The sequence below is a fragment of the Ipomoea triloba genome, chromosome 15 (genome assembly GCF_003576645.1).
Source record: "Ipomoea triloba cultivar NCNSP0323 chromosome 15, ASM357664v1".
Lineage (NCBI taxonomy): Eukaryota > Viridiplantae > Streptophyta > Magnoliopsida > Solanales > Convolvulaceae > Ipomoea > Ipomoea triloba.
In genome coordinates, this window is record NC_044930.1 from 26,079,100 (window position 1) to 26,095,454 (window position 16,355).

General features: G+C 36.3%; 1 protein-coding gene across 1 annotated transcript; it reads right to left on the reverse strand.

Annotated features, from left to right (window-relative positions):
- Positions 1-11,210: 11,210 nt before the first annotated feature.
- On the reverse strand, positions 11,211-12,176 carry LOC116005953. The gene has a single exon (XM_031246186.1). The coding sequence runs from the start codon at positions 12,174-12,176 to the stop codon at positions 11,211-11,213; it is 966 nt and encodes a 321-aa protein (XP_031102046.1).
- Between the last annotated feature and the right edge of the window lie 4,179 nt (positions 12,177-16,355).

Consider the following 16,355-nt stretch of genomic DNA (forward strand, 5'->3'; position numbering starts at 1 on the left):
CTATTTTACAGCTTAGAGATGTAAGCTGGGAAAATAGAGTATTCAACGTATTTAAGTGTTCCGTCACTGAAGTAGATTCTGACATACGAAGAGTATATAATTTCCTCTTAAGGAAAATTTTGTTGTGCAGTGACTTGGCCTCGTACAACCGGTTGAGGTGATCCCAAATATCCTTGGCTGTCTTCTTCTCCTCGATGCTTGACAATACTCCATCTGCTATTGATAGGTATAGATCCGTCATAGCATCCTCGTTCATCTCGCTCCATTTTTTGTCATCAGTAAAATCCACCGGCCTTTCACTGAGCCGCTAGACAGTTGTCTTTCCTCAGGATAGCCTTCACCTTCAATTTCCACAATGAGAAATTTTTCCCATTGAATTTTTCAATCTCAAATTTCGCTGCCATATTGTTCTTGAAACAAATTCTGAACAATATATCTAAAGGCTCTGATACCAATTGTTTCGCCCGCGGAAGTGGGATAGATCAGATTGCAACAATAATTTGAGAAAGAAAAATAAATGAGGCACAGATTTTACGTGGAAACCCCCTAAACAAATTAGGGTAAAAACCACGGGCAAGGGTAGAAGAATTTCACTATGAGAAAATAGGAGTTACAACCACTCTCTAACTAACAAGGAGAAAACAAGGATAATTCTCTCTTGCTAGGAAGGAGAAATACACTCAACAAACTCTCTAATATCTCTAGTATATGAGGGAAGAATAGAATGATTTGAGATGACAAGAATGTCAAATAACCTCCCTATTTATAGTTGAGGAATAGGGGTCATTTTGTAGTTAGTCCAAAGTTTAGGGACCAAATAATAAATATTTTGGTAGGTGCCTAACTTCATGCCTAACTCCTTTTGACTTGCCTAATCTTTGTCAATTGTTGCATGCTTGCCTAATTTGTGGCTGCTGCCAACTCCATTTGCCGACAGAACCCTCCACCGTGTCTTGTGATTATTATTCCCCCAGAACCATATTTTCTTTTCCTCTGTTATGACCGAGATTGGATAATCTAGGGTAAAAGTTGCAGCATTGACTGTCTGGGATTTAGCCCAATCATTATTCATGAGAACCCAGATGTTGATTTGATCTCCCTTATTGTAGACAAGAGACAGATTTGAATTCCATTCTCTTGGAGTCACATAGCTCCAATCTGGGAAGAGATTTTCTGGGATTTTAGTGGTTTTAATGCTCTCCTTCTCAGCGTCCACCCACAGAATTTTCTTGTCGTCGTCGGCATCATCTAATGTGACGACATAGAAAATATTTTCAATACTAAGAGAGAATATCCTGGGCTTCTGGCCCGCGTTGCTAATGTAATGTATGGAGTTGGGTGGGGAATTCTTGAGAGGTCTCCACGTTGCATCAATGCCCACTGTTACTGCTCTAAATCGTCCCAACAAAACTGATTCTTCCGACGCCGAGAAACTTATCACCGTGCATTCATTAATACTTTTTGCGACGAAGAACATTCCGGCCACCATCCAAGCCGGCGAATTATCACCGACACGGAGATCCGGCAAGTATACCTTTTGCCTCGTCGCCGGATTCCTTATGTGAAGCCTTTCCGTGGTATCGTGCTCTAACAGTAACCCTTCTGTACATCAATACACCACAATTCTGCATCGTTAAGGATATGAGGAATCGGCCACTCCAACGCAGTGAGCTGATCTATGAAGTTAAGATGAGGATAGTAGAAACACAGGGCGGCGCGGCGAAGATGCTTTTCGACGAAGTCATCTTGGTGGATGAGATGGCGCCAATTCTTGCAGACGCACTTGAATCTCAGTAATGATTCCACCGGCAACCAGCTCAGGATCTCGGCCACCATATCTTCCGGCAGCCACGGTGATGCATTGGATACCCTCCGCCTCATTGGTTTAGACATTATTGTAGCCATGGCATGCAAACGGAAGACGCAGTTGGTAGGAATTGTACATATTTATTGAAGCAAGTTCTGATGAGATTGTTTATGTTTAGGAAAAGGATTCTTAGGAAACTAGGAAGAATAGCAATACAACACAAACAACTATTACCTCCCACATTCGACGGAAACAGGGAGAATTTTTATTGCGAAAGTAACTAATAGTATTTTTTTTTAAAAGAAAATCATAATTTTATTTTTATTATTTACAATGTCTATACATATATCTTTTACGTACTATTTCACCAGATAAAATCTTCATTTTTTAATTGCATGGGAGGGGTAATCTTGGGAGGAAACACTATAACAAGTTAATTTTTTTAGCCACACATCCTTAGCTACCACCATCGCTCAATGAATAGTTTGCAACGGTTATAAAAATCATGGTTGAAAAAATCGCTAGGCGCTCGGGGAGAGAATTACAGAAAACTATATTCAATGACCAATATGGCTCTCAATAATTTGAAATTTTAAAGTGCAATGTTAATTTTAATAGAAATCTTAGTGGTGGATTAAATTAAAATTATCACTTTGCATATAATTAAAGGGGGGAAATCAATATTAGGTAATAATTCATGGATTAAGTCTACATTATCGTTTGTTATACCATGGATCATGGTCCGAAAACGACGTCGCTTCTTTAAATAAAGAAATGGCAGTTGTTAAATTTTTACAAATCCCATTTTTTGTGTGTTCATAACTTGTCTAAAATGAAATTACAATGTATCTAAAATGAAACTGAATACTTGTCTCGCAATCTCGCATATTGTGTTTATATTATCAAATGAAAATGTAATTGAATTGAAATTATACTTTAGTTGTGTTGAAATGAAACTACAATATGTATAAAACGAAACTGAATAAGTATATTATCAAATAGAACTGTAAATGATTGAAATGATACTTTAATTTTGTTGAAATGAAACTACAATATGTATAAAAATAAAATAAATATCTCACATATTAAGTGTATATTGTCAAACGAAACTGTAGTTACATTAAAATGATACTTTAGTTGTGTTGTAATGAAACTTGTATATAAAATTAAACTGAATAACAGTTTCACATATTTGAGTGTATATTGTCCAATAAACCGTAGTTGAATTAGAATTATAATGTAAACATGTCTCACTGTAATAAGTGATGACTCTATTTCTAAATGCCTTTTTACCCCACTTTCCATTTGTTTTTATAGTTAAGTGTTGTTACTTGAGTGGAATTAGTTACTTGATTGTGTGATTTGTGTTAAAGGTCGATTCTTTCGCAACAAGTAGGAAAGGGAGCACATTGGATGGCTTCGGATCAATTTTTGGTAGCTTAGGATTCCACTCGAGGGAGAGGAGCAGCGAAGCGCGCAATGGAGCAAAAAACAAAGAGAAAACTGGAAAATGAAGGGAAACAGGTATCCACACGGGCGTGTGGGCACCCGTTTCAGTCCGGCCCAGAAGTGAAAAAGCGGACGACCAAAACGGGACCCCACACGCTCATGTCCCTACCCGTTTCTGTCTGTAGTGTTCTGTTTTAGGCGCGTTTTGCTGCAATTTTGTCATATTCCGAACCTTAGCTAGTGTAGAACTTCTCTCTCTTATTTCCATAGCCACTTTTAGCTTAGAATAGCCTAGATCTATAGAGAACACTTTACAAGCATCTTTTGGTGGATTTGGAAGGCATTCCAACAACTTTTCTTCATCATTAATAGTAAAACTCCCATTTCCTCTTCTTCACCTTGTCTTTACATTTATTGGGCATTTATGATTTTCTTGCTCAATATTGCTATGTTTACCTTAGATATGAGTGAATAGTCTCTTATATGGGTTAGATTAGGTGTTTATTACTTCTATTGATGCTTATAATGAGAGCTTGATTGATTGACTCTAAGAGAGAGAGAGTTACAGATAACCCTAACGCCATCTCGATGGATCGCCACAGCTCCCGTGCGGTGGTGCGGCCGACCGCAAGGTACATTACCTCTTCGGAAAGGGAGGAGATCAACATGGACATGATGGATTGGTCCTGTTGCATCCAAACGGCGTACGCAGGGTTGGCGACGAGAGAGGAGGCCTCGTCGGTGGTCGCCGGCTGCTGCGTCGTGGTGTTGGTGGCGGCGAGCTCCTGCGGTGGAGGCAGGCTGGTTCCATCCACGAAACTGAGAAGGTTTTGGCCTTTTAGGAAGGGGATAATTTGTGTTTGCCAAAACAGAAAGTTACGTGTGGTTAATTTTATAGAGACATAGTGATGAGCGGAGATGAGGGGGTTATGGGAGGTGGCCGGCGCCGGTGAAGCAGCGGCGCTGACCGTACGTTCCGAATCATTGGTCGCCATCGGAAAAAGAGGAGAGAGGAAGCGGGAGATACCTAACGCTAAGCTGATACCAAATGAGAGCTTGATTGATTGACTCTAAGAGAGCCAGAGTTACAGATAACAAGGTTACACTGAACTACCTATACAATAGGAGATACTAGGAGTCTGACTCTAACAATAATATACTAAGTCTAATATTATTTACATGACTAACACTTATTATGTGATTATTGCATAAAGGGGATGAACACCCATTTATGGTTCTTGAGTTTGAATTGGGTTTATTTCTATCTTGCAATAGTTAGTGTACAATGATTGTTGTTTGCCTTTGGAAAGTCTCTCATCTCAATGGGAGTTGGATGGGAGACTTGAGCCAACCCAATCTCAAACTCATTTTCTCTTCTATGGAAATAGGGGTAGATTTGGGGCTTATATAGCTTTTGTTCTTCAAGAATTTAGGTTTGTTTTCCATTGAAATGGGACAATCTTTGTTCTAATCCTTGTGGAAACTTGAATTCCTTTGTGCTAGCCTTAAGAATCTAGGGTTATTGTTCATCACCCAACTAAGTGTTGATGCATCAATAGAGTAATACACCTAATCAACCCATCCTTCCTATTAGAATTTAAACCTTGTTTTAGCCTTGTTTTCCCTTATATCCAAAATTACAAAAATACTTTAGTTTAATTCCAAAACCAAAATTTGATTTACTTGGATCCTTATGAATTTCAAGACCTTGGTGACTAGAGTCTAGGTGACCACTCTTTACGTGCTATAACCCCCAATCCTCGAGGTTCGACACCCATTTTCATATCATCGCAAATAACTACATCAATTTACACACCCATTTTCATATCACCGCAAATAGCTACATCAATTTGCCCTACCTAATTTCTTTTCGTTAAAATATACGACATCGTTTAAATCTCTGTTATTTCTTCATATTGAATATTGTGGTTTTCACCTGATGTTGATCATCCACCCTAGCAGCTGTGGGAGACCATCATGTTTATTAAACGTGTAATATATCTTAAGTTATCCTTAAATTCCTTATCGCTGCAATACCTTCCTACTTTTTAAATTTGTAATTTGTTTATTATTCACACTACATCCTTACAAATCCAATCAACTTTCAAAAATAGCCAAATCTCATAAAATATAACAAAACATTAAGCATTATTAACCAAAAAAAAAGGTAGCTTTTGCTGTCATTTGGCAACAAAATCTACCATTAACAAACTTGCTATCTATGTAAAAGAAATTTTTTTTTTTTTAATATCGTTTAGTAATTAAAGAAAGAATTTCCCAGGTGATCGGCGGTTGTTTAACTATTGGTTTATCTATTTCCTTCCAGGCATCCACCATCTCTGATTGCATTCCTTTTAACTGCAAAATTGAGGGTTTAATGCTTAGTTCCTCCTTCATACGCCACGGAACATATATGCTTTTATGTCGACACCATTTTACCCACCGCCGTATTCTCCACATACGGTCTCTCACTGTGATGTATGAAATCGGATTATCCTGCAGGGTAAGAGTGGCAAGATTGAAAACCTGGGTTTTAACCCACTCGTTCTTGTTGTTATTCAAGAGAATCCTGATGTTGATTTGATTGCTATCATTACAGAAAAGACACAGATTTGAATCCCATCCTCCGGGCATCACACACCCCCAGTCTAAGTATGAGAAGAGATTTTCTGGGATTTTGAGAGTTTTAATGTTCTCGTCCTCTGCGTTCACCGACAGAATGTTCCTGTCGTTGGCGCGGTCCATTGTGACAACATGGAAAATGTTTTCAATGCTCAAAGCGAATATCTGCGGCATTGCCCATTGGCGGGCTTGGCTAATGCAGTGTAGGGAGTTCTCGAGAGGTCTCCACGTGGCATCAACGCCCACTGTTATGGCTCTAAATCGTCCCGATAAAAACGATTCTTCCGACTCCGAGAAACTTATCACCGTGCATTCGTTAATACTTTTTGCGACGAAGAACATTCTGGCCACCACCCAGGTCGGTGAATCATCGCCGACGCGGAGCTCCGGCAAGTATACCGTCTGCATCGTCGCCGGATTCCTTATCCGGAGCCGGCCCGTGGGATCTTCCCGATGCTCCTGCTCTAACAGTAACCCTTTCTGTATATCAATACAGCAGAATTCGGAACAAAACTGATTTGTGTAATTTTTTTGATCGTAGCAACCCGTGGCGGCGCGGCCGTGATGCTTTTTGACGAAGTCATCTTGGTGAATGAATTGGCGCCACTTCTTGCAGACGCACTTGAGTCTCAGTAATGATTCCACCGGCAACCGGCTCAGGATCTCGGCCACCAGATCTTCCGGCAGCGACGGTGATTCATCGGATACACTCCGCCGCAATGCTTTAGACATTGTAGTCATGACATGGAAAAGGAAGATGCAGCTGGAAGGAATTATACATATTTATTGAAGCAGATTTGATCTGAGATTGTTTTTGTTTAGGAAAAGGATTCTTAGGAAACCTAACTCGCCTGCCTAACAAATACGCCGTAATAATGTACGTGAAAGTAGCTAACAGTATTTTTTTAATGAAAATAATAATTTTATTTTTATTATATACAATTGTTTCATTGATTTTAAGTATTTAATTGTTACGGAGTACTTTTTAAAATTTAGAGGACTGATTTGTTTTTTTTTTTTTTTGGTATAATAGTTTTGAACAATTGTTTGAAACTCGAGAGCAACAACGAAATTAAAGCATGCAAATGAATGAAGGGCTAAAATAGCTTTGGATATGTGGAGAGACACCCAACAAGTTAAAATCAATGTCAATCAAAGATAATGGTACTAACAAGATTGATATTTTAATTCATACTTTTTCATCCTATATATTTTGATGATTATATTATATACTCAACATTAGTTGTTTCATTAGTTCAAGAAGAATTTTTATTGGTTATATCATCTAGTAAAAATTGATTGATATTGCTTTTATATATAATATACTCTATTTATGTGGTAATCAATTTTTATTTTATTTTTTTTTACAATGCATATATTAACTCATTTATGATTTATAAAAATATATGATGTATTTTAACAGTTTTTGTAATTAAGAAAATTATAAATAATTTATTAATAGAAGTTATGAAATGTTTGTGAGTGTATATTCAATTCAAAGTTTTAATGAATTTTGTAGAATTTTTAATATTAAAACATGTTTAAAAGTTTATAAAATTTTGACATACAATCTTTTATAGACTTGTACAAAGTTTAAAATTTTAAGAGTTTATAAAAGTCTTTAATGGATATACAACCCCCTTAATCTTGAAATCGAAGAGACGGAGATACAAGTTACTGTACTGGAACCGTTATATATATAAGGCTATGTTTGGCAAACCTAGCTGAAATGGTAGCTGAAAGCTGAAAAGCTATAAGCTCGAAGCTGAAATCTGAAGAGCTGTTAAGCTAGCTGTTATGCTTAAAAGTGTTTGGTAAAATTAGTTTTTTGGTAAGTTGATAAATATAAAAAGACTAAAAAGGACATCTACATAAAAGTTAAATAATTTTAAATTTAAATAGGTTTGTTTACATATTAAAATATAAAATAATGAAATCAATATAATTTAATAAAATATAAAGTAAGAACATATATTTAAAAATATATAAAGTAAAAAAAAAATGTTTATAATTCATAAAATTAGTTCATACAAAAATTATTGTTCAAACACAAATATCAAATTAAAATTACAACGAAACATATTGAAGAAAATATGCAAAAAAGAGTTTTAATTGGGAGGGATAAATGATGTCATTTATTTAAAATAATAAGGATAAAGAAGGAAAAAAGTTAAGAAGCTACTAGTTTATTTTTGAAAAGCTACCTGAAGTAGCGTTTCAAAATAAGCTCTTATTTTAAGTTACTAGCTTATTTTGAGAGCATTACCAAACAAAGCTTATAGCTTATTAGTAGCTTAAAATAAGCTATAAGCTCCTAAATAAGTTCTGCCAAACACAGCCTAAATGAAAATGATCATGTGGTCCCTTCCGTTTTGAAGGTCTGGATAGCTTTTCTTCTCCTTCTTTAGTATGTGGACCTTCTCTTGGTGTTTGCTTTTCGCTCTTTATCCTTTTGCTCTTTCCCTTACCTTGTGAGTTTTACTCCTTCCCTTGTCTCCTTTCTTTTTGATTCAGTGCTGACATTCTCTGCCAGTATATACTTTTGGGATCATACTTCATCCCTTTGAAGTCATCATTTTTTTGAGATTTTGATTAGGAGATCTTCCCTTTAATTCCACCTTGCTATCCTTTTTCTGCCTGTTTGGTTGTATGTTTTGATTGTCTTTGTTTCCTCTCATCCTCTTGGGAGAGACCAACCTAGTTGGGACCTCCACCTTCTCTTTTCTTTTCCTTCTGGTGTTTAGTTCTGTGAACCTTCTCCTTTCCTTTGTTGCTACTTCTCTTCGTAGGAGAGGCCATTTTAGTTGGGTCATCCACTCACAGTCTTTAGTTTCACCAAAAAAAAAAAAAAATGGTCTTTGCTCATTGAATTCTTGGTCTTTGCTCATTGAATTCTTGTATATCTGCTGCACCTTATTTTTGCTGGATGCCAGGGAATGCCCCGAGTGCTGCTTTTTGTTTTTTTCTTGATGTTTATAATGGCCTCTATCTTAGTAGTGCTCTTTAGCTCACATGCAGGTTTGGTTATCTGTTAGGCCTTGGATGCTTTTTCTTTGTCTTGTTGGTTCGTTCTCGTTTTTGGATGATGGGCTATTTTTCTCCATCTTAGGGACTGAAATAGTCATCTTCCTTTCCCATCTATAGTTATGCCTTAGAGTTGAATCAGATGGATATAAGTTTTGTTTAGTTTGTAACCTTTGTGCTTTTCTTGCGTAGTTTTGTGCTTGTATTTATGCCAGGGTATACCCTGTGTATCTGTACTTGGTTTTCTGGTATTTAATACATATTTACATTTACCAAAAAAAAAAAAAAAAAAAAATGATCATGTGGTTTGCAAATTATGCTGCCCATATATAAGGTAACTTGTTTATTCATGATCATTATTATATATAAACATTAGAAAGGAAAAAAAGAAACATAACTAAATAATACGCAGTATTAATAAACTATAGACCATCATGTTTGATAGAATCTTAGTTACACCGAAATAAAATCATACCTTCCTATATAAGTCCTAACCCAAAATTTCCTTGGTTCATTTAATGAAATAAGTTGCGAGGTGATCGTTGGTTCATCCATTTCCTTCAAGAGTTCCAGGCTTCCACCATTGTTCTCTGATTGCATTCCTTTTAACTGCAAAATTGAGGGTTTAATGCTTAGTTCCTCCTCATGTACTACTCTCCACATACATCCTGTCACTTTGATGTATGAATTTCGATAACCCTTGGTAGGACTTGCAATATCGAAATTCTGGATTTTAGCCCACTGGTTCTTGTTGTTATTCATGAGAACCCAGATGTTGATTTCATCTCCCTCATAGTTGTAAAGAGACAGCTTTGAATTCCAGTCTCGGGCCTTTCTGTGGGACCTTTACGGTACTCCTGCTCTAAAATTAACCCTTCCTGTATATCAATACAATAGAATTCCGAACAAAACTGATTTTTGTATTTGTTTTTATAGTAGCAACCCATGGCGGCGCGGCGGTGATGCTTTTGGATGAAGTCATCTTGGTGAATGAGTTGGCGCCACTTCTTGCAGACGCAATTGAATCTCAGCAATGATTCCACCGGCAACCAGCTCAGGATCTCGGCCACCATATCTTCCGGCAGCGACATTGTAGTGGAAGATGCGGTTGGAAGGAATTATAATTATAATACATATTTATTGAAACAGATCTGATCTGAGATTGTTTTTGTTTAGGAAAAGGATTCTTAGGAAACCTAGCTGGCCTGCCTAAGAAATACTCCGTAATAATGCAACACAAACAACTATTTCCTTCTTCTAGAGTTTGAACTTTATACATTTTTTATATTGTGGAAGTAGATAATAGTATTTTTTTTGTTATTTACAATGTCTATATGACTATACATACTGTTTTTATTATCCCATATGATAAAATCTTCTCTTTATGTTTTTTTTTTTGGATTGCATGGGAGGGATATTCTCGAGGGAGGTAAACTCGTAATTTTTAAGCTTTGACAACACATCAATACATCATGATTTGACAATTCTAGAAATATCAGCTCATTGAGAATTCTTTGAAGTGCACAACTAATAGTTTTTTACCTTCTTTAGGTTGAGGAAGAAGGCCACTGCGGATCGCCTTCTTCACCAAGTAGGCGGCTGTTATTAAATTGTACGTAATAAAGTAATGGTATCTCTATGATAAAGAAATGGTATCTCTATGATGAGTGTTTTTATTGTGTGTTTGTTATACATGAGTTGTTTAATTCTATCTTTGGTATATATTGTTGAAGGCATTAAAGTAGCTGCAATTATGTTTAATGATATAGATTTTTTTTTCTCTTAGCACCCGCTATTGTCCGGAAATCAAGTTCAAATTTGATGTTAGATTATAAGGAGTGACGACATGTCCGCTTTCTTTTATTATTAATGTCATGTATATTTTTATTTATTATTTATTTTTAAAAAATAATAAAGTAATGGTATATGGAATTAACACACAATTACACATCAACTATCCCTAACAATTGTGTTTTGTCACTTTAATTTTTAGTACGTGACATTTTGACGTATCATGTTTTACGAGAAATCAGAATTGCACACTAAATACTTTTGTTAGTAAGGAATGATCAAGTTCATGAAGTATAAATTTTATATATGGATAGTCATGAGTTTAATTCTTATCAATAACGAATTGAGGTAGGTGACCTATGTATCAACTCTATTGTGCACACACCTGTGTGATATTGGGAATCCAATATATATAAACATTAAAAAAAAAAGAAAAAAAAAAAAAAAGACCATCATGTTTAATAGAATCTTAGTCACACCGAAATAAAATCATAAAATTTGCGAGGTGATCGTTGTTTTATCTATTTCCTTCCAGAGTTCGCAGGCTTCCACCTTCGTTCTCGGATTGCATTCCTTTTAAATGCAAAATTGAGGGTTTATAGCTTAGTTCCTCCTGATGTAACCAGTATGGAATTGGATGATTCTGGGTCATAGGAGTTGCAAGATGGAAAGTCTTGATTTTAGTCCACTGGTTCTTGTTGTTATTCATGGGAACCCAGATGCTGAGTTGATATCCCTCATAGCTGAAGAGAGACAGCTCATAGCTGAAGAGAGACAGCTTTGAATTCCATTCTCTTGGCATCACATATCTCCAATTTGAGAAGAAATTTTCTGGGATTTTAACAGTTGTAATGCTCTCTTCCTCTACGTTCACCAACATAATGTTCCCATCCTGGCCGTCCATTGTGACGACATGGAAAATCTTACCAATACTCAAAACGAATATCACCGATGGGAAGGCGATGCTAAAGTAGTCTATGAAGTTGGGTGGGAAATTCTTGAGAGGTCTCCACGCTGCATCAACGCCTACTGTTACCACTCTAAATCGTCCCAAAAAAACTGACTCTTCCGACACCATAGAGAAACTTATCACCGTGCATTCGTTAATACTTTTTGCGACGAAGAACATTCTGGCCAGCACCCAAGTCGGCGGTTTATCGCCGACCGGGAGATCCGGCGAGTATACCGTTTGCCTCGTCGCCGGATTCCTTATGCGAAGCCTTCCCAGGGGACCTTTACTGTGCTCTTGCTCTAACATTAACCCTTCCTGTATATCAATACAATAGAATTCCGACCAAAACTGATTTTCGTATTTGTATTGATAGTTGCAACCAGCGCGGGCGCGGCGGTGATGCTTGTCGATGAAGTCATCTTGGTGAATGAGTTGCCGCCAATTCTTGCAGACGCGCTTGAATCTCAGTAATGATTTCACCGGCAACCAGCTCAGGATCTCGCCCACCGTATCTTCCGGCAGCGACGACATTATTGTAGTCATGACATGGAAAAGGAAGATGCGGTTGGAAGGAATTATAATTATAACACATATTTATTGAAGCAATCTGATCTGAAATTGTTTTTGTTTAGGCAAAGGAGATTGTTTTTGTTTAAGGAAAGGATTCTTAGGAAACCTAGTTGGCCTAGCTAACAAATACTCCGCAATAATGCAACACAAAAACAATACGGCCTTGCCTCCCCCGAAATTATCACTCGCATGCAATCCTAAAAAAGAGAAGATTTTATCAAGTGGAATAATAAAAACTATATGTATAGATATTGTAAATAATAAAAATAAAATTATTATTTTTGTTTTTTGAAAACAATATCAGAATGTTGAAAAGTAAAAGACTTTTTTTTCTTATGAATATCTAGTTAATGGAAAAGGTATTTTATAAATTAATAAATACGATTTGTGATTTATAATGATATAGACTTCATTTTCTCTAAGCATGTAGATCATGTTAAAAGCAGTTTTGATGTCAGATTATAAGGAGTGACATATCACTCTGCTTTCTTTTATTATTAATGTTATGTATTTTCTATTTAATATAAGGTCCTTTATTTATTTTCAAAAATAATAATGGTATATGGAATTAACACAATTACACATCAAAATCTTGTGCTTATCAACTATCCCTAACAATTGTGTTTGACTATTTGTCACTGTACTTTTATTTTTAGTTTGTGACATTTTGACGTCTCATGTTTTACAAAGAACCAAAATTGCACGGTGATCGAATACTTTTCTTAGTAAAAGATGACGGAGTTGATGAAGCCTAATTTTCATATATGGATAGTCATGAGTAATGTTGGTTTTGTGACTTTTGGACTTAGTCACCGGCAAATCAACACTACCGTACAAAACCAAGAAATAACGTAGCCAAAGTAAATAACACGATGATTTTAACGTGAAAATCAAGAAAGGTGAGAACCACGACCCTTTTGGTTGGGTCAGGCTTAATTGCACTATTTTGTATATAATTCGTACAAAGTTGGACTAGTTACAATGCTGGAGCCGAGAGAGAAGGAGAGTTGAAGGCAAGGAAACCTTCTATGAAGCCTAGGAATGGCTTCCCAGGAATTATGAAGCCAAGAGAGAAGAGGAAAGAGGGCTTGGAGCCCAAGAATAGTTTGAAGCCAGGAAGAATGGCCTAGAACTACTTCTAAGGGGTGAAGCCCAGAAGATGGCTTGAAGCTAATGAAGGAGTGAAGCGCTTCATATAGTTGTAGGTCTTGACCCCGCCGAAATATAATAAAATACAATGATTACATCAATAATTCAATACAAATAATATTTAATTCGTGCTTGATCTTGTACTGAGTTGTAGTTCTGATTGGGCTTCGGAGTATGAATTGGGTTGCCGTATATTTTGGGCATTTTATCTTTATGGGTCATGGGTTGGGTTGCCGTATATTTTGGGTATTTTATCTTTATGGGTCATAGTACCATATCCAACAAGTATGATTCTTGTGGTTTTTTTTTTTTCTTGTTAATACTCTCTTGTTCGAATCTCCTGCACAAGGTTTTTTTTTTTTAATAAATAACTTTACATATTGGATACTTAGTATGTTAAGTGTTTTTTTTTTAATAAATAACTTTACATATTGGATACTAATTAGTATGTTAAGTGTACATAGCTACTTTCTCAACCGATTGAAGCACAAACAGTCAACAGTTGCCTCCACTGAGGCTCGAACCCACTCTCATCATCCATGTGGGAGTGTTAACCGGGTGCCACTAGACCACAAGGTCTTTGGCACTGCACAAGGTTTAATTTCTCTATTGCGGGTTATCTTTCCTATGTGATTTGTGGACTATTTGTGAGCTATTATATAGAAATGAAACAGTGTACATATCGGATAGTGACTAGAAGTTTCCCTAATTATCAAAAAAAAATATTCATTTTCAAGTATGGATGGATCAGATAATTTTTCTTTGTCACAAAAAAAAAACAAAAACAAAAAACTTTTTCTAATTAAAGTTGTGTGTATAATTTAAACTGGGAAAAATGATCGAATAAACCCTTAAACTTTACCCAAAAAGTCAATTAGATTCTTAAACTTTTAGAATTGAAGCTACGAACCTCTGGTAAACATCCGACCAAATTCCGACGACCTTTGTCAAATACTAGCAACCGTTGACGGTCGCCAATCGCGTTCTACCGGAGAAGGCAACCAAGTTGGTCGCCTTCTCCGGCAATGAAGAAGGTGACCAAGTTGGTTGTCTTCTCCAGTGTCGTTGAAGGGAGTTGGTTGCCGGGTCGTTGGTGTTTGACATATGTTGTCAGAATTTGGTCAGATGTTTGTTGGTTGCCGGGTCGTTGGTGTTTGACATATGTTGTCAGAATTTGGTCAGATGTTTGTCGGTCACTAACAGGTTAGTAGGTTCCATTGCTCTAATTTAACGGTCTAATTAACTCTCTGCTACAGAGTAGTATCTGTTCATAACTACTTTCTCAATCTACTGAAGCCTATCTGTTCATAACTACTTTCTCAACCTACTGAAGCCTAATAATTTAACGGTCTCCTACTGAAGCCTAATAATTTAACGGCTACTTTCTCAACCTACTGAAGCACAAAGAGTCAGCAGCCGTCTCCACTGAGACTCGAACCCACTCCTTTTCATGTGGGAGTGTAAATCGGGTGTCATTAGACCACAAGATCTTTGGCAAGGGCTTAATTAATTGACTCTTTTTTGTGTAAACACTCATATGGAAGAGTCACTGCATGACATCTGAGCACAAGGTGATAGTCTCATATTATTAATTAATTAAATAAATAAATAAATAAACGCACACTTCGGGGCGGTTTTAGCCTTTTAGGGTCCGCAGTCAACACAAATCTCTGAGCACTTTCTCTCTCTCAATTAAACGATCTCTCTCAGCCTCTCAAATTTCAATCCTCAAAATTTACAGTTTTTATTCTTCAATATTTTCAATTTCTCCGCCGCGAAGTTGCTTATTAGTCAAAGGCCGATGCTGCAAAGGAGATCGAGGCCAATTGGGAAAGATGCACAAGATTAGAAGGCAATCGGACTTAACCCTAAGTCACTCCAAAGAAAGGTATCACAAGATTCAAGTACCTCAATAGCTCAATAATCGATCTTTATGTCAATCTGGAATTTATACTTTGAAAAGCTCAAAATGGAATTTTAATTAGATTATTAGTTTCAAAACTGGTTGTTAGTTCATTGAATCACTAATAATGAGTGTGAAATTTGGGTGTTTTATTTTTATTTATTTTTTTATTCAAGTAATTTATTTCCAATTACTCATTTTCCTCTAGCTTCAAATATCCTACCATGATATCTTGTTGTTATCCTCAGTGCTATCATATTACCCTTTTAGCCTTTTTTGTTTATAGTTTGCTGGATATGATTCAAGTATGGATTTTGGGACTATTTGTAATTAACAGATTGACATAAAAGCGTAGTAATCATGCTCAAAAAATGTTGATAAGCATAAGATAAAGTGTTAAAGTAGCTTATAATCATTACATAAAGTTCAAAGGGATTTTTCTAGTGAATCTTCCTATTATTAACTTCATTTTGATTTTTATTGTGTGGATAACTGTAATTCCTTAAAGAAATTGTGCCATTTTGAAGTCAATCTTTCATTTTTCCTCGACTTAATTTTCTTGAATTTGTTAACAGGGCTCCTGTTGTGTGGTGGAAGGAAGAAGATGATGTGATGAGGTTTGATAGAGGGGCAAAAACTATAACGGATTGTTGTGAATTCAGATTTGGATGTATGTTTCAAGGGCAGATATTAATCAACATCTTGAGAGTAACATTACCAAGAAGAACAAAGAATATCATGATGTGTTTGAATAGCACAGATAGCTAATAAAGGAGGCTTCAAAGGTTGGAAGTATTTTGTTGTTGTGGATGATGTGTAGACCAAGCAAGACAGGAATTACTTGAAATTTGTTTCTCCAACAAAATGGGAAGCAATTGAGTCCTCTTCACATCTTAGCATGGGCATGCAGCTATACGCAGATACTTCTTGTAAACTGCACCCTTCAAAATTTGTAAGAAATGAGGAAAGTTGGGAGTTACTGAAGAGGAAGGGTTTTATCAAAGGAAGTTGCTTTATTGAGCTTGAAAAGGACGGGGAATGCATTGCTATAAAATGCGGTGGACTCCCACTTGCAGAAGTAGTGATTG